This window comes from Emydura macquarii, unplaced genomic scaffold (assembly GCF_026122565.2).
Source record: "Emydura macquarii macquarii isolate MOO-44397 ecotype Brisbane River unplaced genomic scaffold, CSIRO-AGI_Emac_v2 contig_839, whole genome shotgun sequence".
NCBI classification, from domain to species: Eukaryota; Metazoa; Chordata; order Testudines; family Chelidae; genus Emydura; species Emydura macquarii.
Window position 1 is genome coordinate 1,750,519 of NW_027130976.1, and position 9,954 is coordinate 1,760,472.

Sequence of the window (9,954 nt, forward strand, 5' to 3'; positions counted from 1 at the left end):
GCATAATTGTCATAGCTGAACTCTGTTTTCCAAAGTTTCAGAGCTTGCTATCTCAGCTGATTAACCTCTCGCTAGGCCCTGACCACACACATTTTACATAGAAAGGAGCCCCTGTGCACACCTCAGAAAGTAAGAGCCAAACATAAGAGCATAGGAGTAGAGAAGATCACCTGGGGCACATCTAGTCCCCTGGTACTGCAGGTCACCCCCTCGTAAAATCCGCCCATCTAGCCATAAACAAAGAGAGGGGTGTTATGCCCTCCCAGCGTGAGAGCTGCTCTGCAGTATTTAGGTAAATGCCCATCCACCCAGAGCTCTGCTCACACAAGGCCATGGCCATTTCTTGACCTCTTGAGTTGTGGAGTGCCTCTACTAGAGGGGGCGAGAACACAAACAGCCTTCCACACTGGAGAAACAGTGCAGGGGGAAAGTAGCAACACGAGGAGGGGGGAAAAGCAACAGCAATAGATTACATCAGAAATTGGTCTTCCTGCCCCTCTCACCCACAGGATGTGGCCTCCTGCCAGGCAGACTGGTCAACTCGCCACACTTAAAAGAGGGATGTTTCTTTTGCCATTAATTACTTCAAGGCTACGTCTATTTCCCACAAAGGGCCTGAGTTGTCTGCCTCTGGGCTTCCATCCTGTCAGCTGAGCACTATACCAGGGACCAAAAGCAACACTGCCAGCACTTTGCCTCAGAATCCCACTGGTCTGAAGCGGCCATTAGGGTTGCCAGTTTTGGTTGGATGTATTTGTGGAGGCGTCTTCAAATGATGTAATCTTTACTTAGAGATTACTCTAATTTCTGGATCCTCCAGGACACAACCTTAGCCATTGTCCCTTTTACCGTTCTAATCTGTAGGGAGCCTCGGAGCACCTACGCTTTGGTCATTGAGCTACGTGCTGAAGGTGGCTGGGAGGCCGTCAGAACGGCCACACCGGGTCAGACCAATGGTCCATCTAGCCCAGTGTCCTGTCTTCCGACAATGGCCAGTGCCAGGTGGCTCAGAGGGTGAACGGCACAGCTAACATCAAGCGATGAGTGTTCCACTGTAGTGGTCTGAGGCATAGAAACTATTTAATAGGCCAGTTTCTCTTGTGTTTCCACTTTGATCCGTTTCATTCCCAGGTCTCCCCCTGGCTTGTTCACAGGCTCAGTACTAGGTGGCATTGAAAGTGTAAATCCATTTGCTCAATGCTGGGGGCCAACAGGCTCCTTTGGCTGCAGCACGGAGTTCTTCAGCACAGCCACTCTCTGGATAAACACACGTGTTCCTAGCTTGTAAAGCGCTCTGGGGCCTCTCCTCTAGGCTCGGCACAGGCATGCAGCACTCAACTAATAACTCGGTTCACACTCCAGACATGAGCATTGCAGCTGCTAGTGCCTTACTGCCATCACTGTGCTTTATGGGAACAATGGCTGGTGTTTGTCCTCGCCCTACCCACCTTCTGTTCATACGTGGGGTTGTAGAATCATTTTCTTATCAGATCAATTCAGTTTTAAAAAAATAGGAACCATCCTTTAAAGGTGTCCTTTCTCCCCCTCTCCCCCATCCTACCTGAGGAAGCACAGGCTCAGCGGAGAGCATCTGAACTAGTGGCAGGTTTAGAGGCTGAGCCTGCACGTTCTTCCTGTTCCATCCTCTCCTGCTCCCTGCACTGCTGCTCTAACAGGAATCCAAGTTGTTCAGACAGGCAGTGATGGGAGAAGAGACTTCACACTGAAGTCCAGTGGTGTTTGTTTAAGGTCAAGTGAAAAGCTCAGTCTTAGCTAATGAACACAAGGTGCCTTGTCAACATCAAGTAGTTCTACCTTGCAGGGGAGGAACAGACTATGGCCAAGGAGCGCTGGGAAATCTCGCTTGGGCAGAGTGGGGGATGGAGGGGGCACTCTATTCCCAAGATACTGAGCTTGGCACAAGCCATAAGCTGGTCACTATTAAAGAGCCAGAGCCACAAGGCAGCTGTGGGTTATGGGATTAAGAACTCATCAGTCCTGCTCCCACTAACAAAAGGTTTAAATGTGAGGACTGGTTCAGAGCAGCATGGTTTGGCTCTGTCTAGTTCTTCTCTCATGCTAGAGGTGCTTGTTGTGGCCACTGCCCTGTGTTCTGATTGTAGCAGTGCAGATGCAATGGCCTGAGACAGGGAAGGTGGTGCTGCCCCTTCTTGGTGTCCCGACTGGCAGCCAGGGAGCGAGATGAGCTGCTAGGACAGTGTGGATGTGCACCAGCCCCCCTAAAACTCATACATTTGCACTGGCTTCTCTCGCAGCTGATGAACTGTTTTGTACCCTCTGACAGCTAGGCCAGCACTGACCAAGAATGCCATGATGGCAATGCAGCTAAAGAGCACCGCTGCTATCTCTGCCCCATGCAGACTGCAGCTGAAGCCTTGGTATCCTTTGCTTTGGTAGAGATGCTCTCTGTCTTTGCACACTGGTGAATCATAGGCATCCAACAGATGGTGGAAGTAGAAATACAGAGCAGGCAGGAAGCCAAGTGCAATCAATATGTCCAGGATGCATTCGAGTAGCAGCCAGGCTGGGAAATGCCATGGCAGCCGCAGTACACCCACCAAAACCAGAAGGCAAGAGAAAGCCATAAGGGCCCCTCCCACAGCCATCGCTCCCCTTGCTGTTGGCAGCTTTAATTGGTAGAACTGGGTGTCGAGTTGCTGGGCTTTTTCCCCCTCTGCACCATCAAAGCCACTATATGCCCCTCCATACTGGTAGTAGTAAATGCCCCCCAGGCTGGGAATGCCAGTGTAACCCCCTGTCGAGCTGTAGGACACGGAGCTGCAGATCAGGATCAACATGGTCAGCAGAACTTCCACCAGCTGGCAGCAAGCTGCAAAGAGGAACAATTCAAAGGTCAGTCAGCACTGGGTCTCTCATTTAGAAGGTTTTCTCCCCTCACTTATCAGAGGGCTGGCTTCTCTAGCAGCAGGGCAGGGGCACAAGGGAAAGGCTGCCTGTTGCTGCCCATTACCTCAGTAGCTGAAGCTCCCTTCCCCTGAGGGAAAGATGACAACATGCAAGGCCCTTTTCCCCACCAGTTTCATGACAGCACTAACCTGTGCACCCTCCCATGATGGCAAAGTCCAACTTCTTCCTTAGGTGTCTGATGACAGGGCAGCTATCCAGAATAGTGGGGAACTACTTGTTGATGAGCGAGTCACAGTCTTACTGTCAAGTGTATTTAAATTGTTGTTAAAGTCCCTGGAGCTCTGAGGAGGGGCTTGCAGTGGTTACAAATCCAAATCAATCAATCGATACAAGAAATCAGCTCTGTCCTCCAAATGCACGTGGCAGTTCAGAACGAGAAGCCAAGTTCCAGCCAGTCTGCGTTAGGAGGGAGAAGGAGAGCCTATCTTGCATTGATCTTTATATTTTAAGGGTGCTTTTTCAGAGCTGCTGAGCCTCACAACTTCAGATAAATTCCCGGGACCTGTGGGCACTCATTGTCCTGCTGAGGAGTATGACAGCTATCTTGACAAACAGGCTCAACAACTGCAATGCAAACAAGACAGCAACTGCAGAGCAGGAAATGAGGCAGCTGTTAGTGGGCTCTGAAAATCTGATTTGTTTTTAACTTGCTTCAAACCCCACAAGGCCCACAGCCTTCCCAAGGAGCATCCCTCCTCAGGGCAGCATGCCATGGAGAGGGCAAACCTCACAACTTGGCCAAGCCCTCAGCCACTGTGGGGTGTAAAGGAGGAACCCAGTGGAGGAAGGGCCAGCTGGGAACACCCTGTATTCCAAAACGAGGGAAGGGCCAGTGATCTGGCTGGCGGGGAAGATCCTATACTCCTAGCTTTCTTGCTCCCTGACACTGCAGAGCCAGCAATAACTGCACAGGCTGCTGGAGCCAACTACTTCAGAATTACTCTAGCCGCCTTGATGTCCATGGTGTCGTATGGCAAATTAACTGCCAAACAGCTCAGTCCCTACATCCAAACTGACAGGCTACGCACTTGCTCCAACGCAGGGAAGAGTCTTAAGAGTTAAGGGTGCACAGAAATGTCACCCTCAGTCCTGCTAAACCAGCATAAAGGAACCTGCTCATACACCCTCCAAACTGTCCAGTCAGAGAAGGTAGCACAGTGCCCATGATGATGGCTCAGTACTGGATGCAGGCCCTGACTTTACCCCTGAGCATTACATGACAGCGGTGGAGGATATGGGAGGCAAGCTGCTGTGCGAGGGTGGCCAGGGCCCCAGTTGCTCTAAGACCGTATGAAGGAAAAAAGGGGCAGCTTTTTGAAGTAGGAGACTTGACAGTAACTTGACCTCTTCTCAGCAGCTAATTAACCCATGCAAAGGCACCAAAACCCTCCTGTTCTCTCGCCCCAGACTGGTTTCTGGAGGAGTTTTATTGCCTGATACAGGGCAAAGTTACATCATCCACTGCTACAACTCCTTTCATGAGCTTGTAATAAATACCTGGCCTGCTTTATCTAGCCTCCTGTTCTCCTCTCAGAATCAGCAGCAAACTTCACTCCTGCTGCTCTGTGACTTCCTGTGTTGATGCCCATCACTCAGTCACAGGAGCAGAGCCATATGCAGCTGGACAGAGGCCTCACCTCAATAATCCAGCCTCAGCTTAAGGCATGAGCTAGAGTGAGAGTTCACCAGCCACTGGCCCAACCTCCTCCTTGCCCGTTCGCAGCACGCACACCCCCCAGACCCTGCTCCAGGAGCAGGATGTGAACAGCTTTTTCTGGAATCAAGCATTGTCTTTGTCTCAGAGGATTTGGGACCATTAGAATGAGGAAGATCCCCAGCCGGCAAGATACAGCCCAGCTATGGACCTTGCTGTAGGCATGACCATCTCTTGGGCTTAAAATGCATGAGTCAAAACACAAAAAACACAGGTTGAAGTGGGTCTGTGCGTGCACGCACACACGCACGCACACACAGGATGACGTGGGTCTGCATACACACATGCACACAGGTTACAGTCCACTGGATTGAAATAGGTCTGTGTACACGTGCGTGCACAGCTTCATAGATTCCAAAGCCAGCAGGGCCCATTGTGACCAGGATAAAGTGCACACACAGACACAGACAAGTTAAAGTGCAACGGGTTGCAGTGGATAGGTATCATGTGCACACACAGTAAGTGTGCCAGGTTAAAGTGGATTTGTACACCCCTCATCCTCCCTCCCACACACACACACAGTATGTTGGGTTAAAGTGGGTTTGTACACTCCCCTCTCACACACACAGGGTAAGTGTGCCAGGTTAAATGGGTTTGTATACCCACCCGCACACAGGGTAAGTGTGTAGGGTTGGGTCCGAGCTCCTGGAAATCACATTTCTAAAAAGGAGTTGTGTTGCTGAGGAGTGCATTATTAGCACCACTTGGGGGGGACCCTCCTCTGACTGGCTGTTTTCTCCACTGCCCCACTTCCTGAGATAAAGCAGCCAATCAGGGCTTATGCAGGGGGCTGGAGCACATGACTTATGAGGAAGGCTGTTTAGTCTGCAAAAGAGAAGAGTGAGGGGGGATTTGATAGTGGCCTTTAACTACCTGAAAGGTGGTTGCAGGGAGGATGGAGCTAGGCTGTTCTCAGTGGTGGCAGATGACACAACTAGGAGCAATGGTCTCAAGTTGCAGGGGGGGAGGTCTAGGTTGGACATTAGGAAAACTTTTTTCACTAGGAGGGTGGTGAAGCCCTGGAATGGGTCACCTAGGGAGGTGGTGGAATCTCTATCCAGCTTGACAAACCCTGGCTGGGATGGTTTAGTCGGGGTTGGTCCTGCTTTGGCCAGGGGGTTGGACTAGACACCTCCTGAGGTGCCTTCCAACCCTAATCACCTGTAATTCTATGGGCGATGGGGGGATGACAGAGCACATCGAGCACTGGTGTTTCCCAGCGCACCACATCTGCAGGGCTCAGCCGGTGCCAGGATGCACGTCCAGCTGGATGAAAGAGACTTTCCAGGTAGCAGTTGTAGGCCAGGCCTGGAGGGAACTGGAGCTGCCTCTGTGCCAGCCTGACCAGGATCAAAGGCCAAGAGGAAGCAGGGCAGGGGACTCCAGCAAGGCAGCAGGACCCCGCCTCCCACACTTTGCACAGGACAGGACAGGACAGCCGGCATCCTCAGCCCTGTGCACTGCGCACCATGGGAACTGGTGCAGACAGGCGCCTGCCCGCCCGCGGGGCCGGGCGCGGGCGAGCTCTCACCTCTGGCTGTGCACAGGTAGCGGCACTGGTAACACTCCAGCAGCCCCGAGGGCTCTGCCTGGCAGCGCTCCGGCCTCTCGCAGCTGGGCCCCGGTGTGGGGGACGGCAACACGGGCCGGGGCTCCTCCCTGCCGAGCAGAGACAGACTCAGAGACACAGGCCGGCTTGGCAGGGCCCGCGCCGGGGGAGGGGAGCGGAGGGGGCCGGGGCAAAGGGTCCAAAGTCAGGAACCAGGGGCAGAGGGCCCCGGGATGGGGCCGGGCGGGGAGATGTGGGGTGGGGGGCTGGCAGGGAGTGGGGCGGGGCGGGGCTGGGCTGGGGGCAGGGGATCGTGGGGGCTGGGGGCCGCTCTGGGTCTCGCCCAGGCTCCCCGCTCTCACCGGCCGGGCCGAGCTGCCCTAGGGGGGTCGAGGGGGGGGCGCCGCCCGCCGCTCGCTGCGCGCGCCCTGCCCGGCTGCCGGGGGCGCGGGGCTGGGGTCGGGGTCGGGGTCCGGGTCCGGGTCCGCTCGCGCTCCGCCATCTCGCGCCGCGCCGCGCCTCGGGAACTTGGGACTCACCTGAGCGCCGCCCCGCCCCGCCCGCGCAAGGACTCGCCGGGCGGGGCCGGGCCTGTAAGGGCGGGTCGGGGTCGGGGTCGGGGTCGGGGCCCGGGCTGGGCTGGGCCCTGAGGCAGGTCGGGCCCGGGCCCCGGCCCCGTGAGGGGGTTGTGCGGGCTCGGGTGGGTTCCCTGGCGGACGGGGCTGGTCTGCCTTAGACAGCGGAGCCCGGTGCCGCGGACCGCCCTGGGGCACCCGTGGGGGCGGCGCCGTTGGCGGGCCGGGGCCGGGGCCGGGGCGGGGGCGCAGGCGGCTGCAGGGGCTGGACGTGGCGCCAGGCGGGCCCTCAGGGAGTGACTCTCCGCGAAGGGAGCCCCTGGCAGGAGCCAGCTCGGCGCACCCCGCCCTGGTGCCCAGGGGCCGGCCCACAGCCCCGGCACCGAGCCGCGCCCACAGCGGAACCAGAACCAGACCCCGCGCCAGGGACCCCGCCTTCCTCAGCCAGCGGCCCTGAACCCAGCTGGGGCGGGCACCCCCTCCTCCCCGGCTGCAGCCTGGGCCGGGATGTCTCGGAAGAGGCCTGCAAGCCCGGGTCTGTGGACCTGGCCTCCCAGACTTGCTGCTGTGGGCTGCTTTTTTGCTGTGTAGACGCGCCCCTGGAGCAGTCTTCTGGTGAGCGGGCTGGTGCTACCCTGACCGCTCCTGCTGAACTAAGGAGATGGAAGGTATGGGCATAGCCCAGCCACTGTCCAACATTAAACCGTCTTAAACAAGTTCCAGGAGTTGGTATTTAGAGCCCTCAGCCAGCTTCAAACTGTGGTAGACATACCATTACAATCCTTTTAACTTCTGTTAACAATACAGAGAATAAGGGAAACAGTTAAAGCATTTGAAATGTAAAGTATTAAGTGAGGCTTGCATTTTAACAATATCCCTTGTTCTCATTCCCTTTAGCTGGAAAACGTTCTTAGAAGGAAAAGCCCTTGTTTGATAGTCTCGTAGATGGTGTCAAAGGGGTAATAACTGTCCTTCAGGGGAAGAAAGAAGTTAGCTGAGATGGGCTGGAGCTGTTGCTTCTGTTGTTAAAGTCCAATCCTCTTTCACCTAAGGTGGTGATTGGGATTCTGGTAGATATGGTGAAGTCATCTGGGTTCCTCTCCCTGGCCCAGTCTTGCAGGATATCACTCAGGATCAAGATGATGAAGGGCAGGGTCCCAGGAAACGGTAGGGGTGGCAGCCATGAAAGCTCACTCCAGTAGCCTCCACCTGTTCTTCCCTATTTTCCCCCCAAAGTCTCTTTCTTTAAGGACCCGCAAAGGGAATAGTGGGCAGAATAGCCCATCACCTCATTATTTTGCCCACCAATTAGGCCTGATATCTGACACACAATTTTGGTTCATTAATTTCCGGTTCCACAACTATTTTTACCAAGCATGATCTTAATAACACAATCCGTGAGTTATATCAATAGATGTTTTTTGTACCTTTCCCCATCATCAGCTGCTGTTATAGATTATTGTGACATCTTATGAACTTTCACATACTTTTTACAGTCAAACTCACAATTAGCATAAATGTCTAGGTCCAATTATCGCTTCAGTTCCTTTGCTGGGGCTGACCGTGATTGTCAGGGAGGTGCAAAAAATCCAGCCCCAAGAGAGGTCCATGGAGACAGCAGGGCTATTTCATGCCTTTGGCCTTCTAGAGCAAACAGCAGTCTAGACTGTGGTACAGGAACTAGCTTTGAAAACAGAATAGCTTCCACAGCCCGGGCATGTCTAAGGAAGCATTATAAACACATCTACCCATGGTTTGAAGGGCAAAAAACCAGCAAACTCACCAGGCCATGACTCTTAAGGAAATGCTGCCCAGCCTGCGGTGGAGGGAGAGGAGTGCAGAGATCCTCATGTTCAGGTTCATCGGGGATATAGAAGGGATGAGGTGGGGAGGGAAGTGCCAGCTGTAGAAGGACATGGGAGGCAATGAAGTGGGGAGAGAGCACCAGATGGGGAGGGGGATGGAGGAGGTGGACCGAGTGGGGAAGGGTGTATCAGTCAGGGAGGGGCAATAGTTTTAGTGCTTGTTCTTGCTTTGGCATTCTCTCTGACTTTGCTTTTCCACACTGCTTCACGAGGTGCCTTTTGTCAATGAGAGAGCTCAACTCTGTCCTGCCCTGCCCTGCCCTGCCTTGCCCTGGGGTGATTGCTCTGACTTGGTGCAGTAACTGGGATAGACACCCTGTGTTGCAAACCAGAGAGGAGGAAATAGAGTGAAATGCCCTGTCTGTTCTTCCTGTGGTTGTTCCAGTGTAAGACAGCCAAAAGCCTTTCGCTCGGACATTCACTAATGTCATAACCAGGTGTGCCAACTGTCTCGTAAATAAATAATCACAGGAACAATGAACACAACATGACAACCTGCTACCCCTTAACCACACACATCACATCCATCTGACTACACCTCCCTTCCCTTTCCAATCCTCAGCTCTGTTGGTTATTTACTCAGTGTGAGTAAATGAAACGCATGAAATGCAAAAACAGGCTACACAATTACCTAATATTTGCTTTGGTATAAAAGCAGAACAAGGAGAGACCTTTCCCAACGCAGGGCAGTGATGGCCAGCGTTGTTCCCAATAGCATTTTCTGCTGCTGGGCAGCTTTGCAAGTCCACAAAACACAACAGCTCTAGCAATAAGCACAACTCATCATGTCCTCTCAGCAAGTCAGGGCTTTTGGTTGCCCTCCACCCCTAGATCCTTTCTCTAACGACAGGTATCATCTTGGGTGCCATCAAAATGCCAGTGAATTGAGCACACTGATTGGCTGGTGATCATATGGCTCCTCTGGCCCTGGAAGCAAGAGCTTGGGGTGGAAATGGATTGGAATCAAATCCTCCGTTGCACCAACAAGTGCTCCCAGCTGCTGGGAGAGACTGGCTGAGGTGGGAGTTAAATCCCGAAGTGTAGTATTCTTAGTGCTCATGGCCCACTGGAATCTGTCCCCCCCATCCCCAGATACACACAGTGGTGTAGAGTTCAATGGCTGCCAAAACAACAGACCTGCATTCACCTGAGCGGCTTATCCAGGGCCTGCTTGCTGCTGCTGCCGCCACATACACTGGACAGAAACTCCTAAGATACGGACTCATTTTACTGCAGCTGCAGTTAAGTGTGGTCTCCCTGTCAGTCTGAAGAGGCAGATGTTCTCTGGCAGGCTCTTTTATG

At 53.8% G+C, this 9,954-nt stretch overlaps 1 protein-coding gene across 1 annotated transcript; it reads right to left on the bottom strand.

Annotated features, from left to right (window-relative positions):
- Nucleotides 1-1,228: 1,228 nt before the first annotated feature.
- Nucleotides 1,229-6,719, bottom strand: MARVELD3 (MARVEL domain containing 3). The gene is made up of 3 exons (XM_067543417.1): nt 6,575-6,719; nt 6,195-6,322; nt 1,229-2,851 (listed from the first exon to the last, which is right to left on the bottom strand). The coding sequence occupies exons 1-3, from the start codon at nt 6,712-6,714 to the stop codon at nt 2,241-2,243; spliced, it is 879 nt and encodes a 292-aa protein (XP_067399518.1). The 5' UTR covers nt 6,715-6,719; the 3' UTR covers nt 1,229-2,240.
- Nucleotides 6,720-9,954: the final 3,235 nt, after the last annotated feature.

Excerpts from the sequence above, each read along its gene's own strand:
- MARVELD3 (XM_067543417.1), bottom strand. The coding sequence starts at position 6,714 with ATGGCGGAGCGCGAGCGGACCCGGACCCGGACCCCGACCCCGACCCCA. Across the intron at positions 6,323-6,574 it reads AGGGCAGCTCGGCCCGGCCG|GGAGGAGCCCCGGCCCGTGT; the intron begins GTGAGAGCGGGG and ends TCTGCTCGGCAG. Across the intron at positions 2,852-6,194 it reads CTACCTGTGCACAGCCAGAG|CTTGCTGCCAGCTGGTGGAA; the intron begins GTGAGAGCTCGC and ends TCCTCTTTGCAG.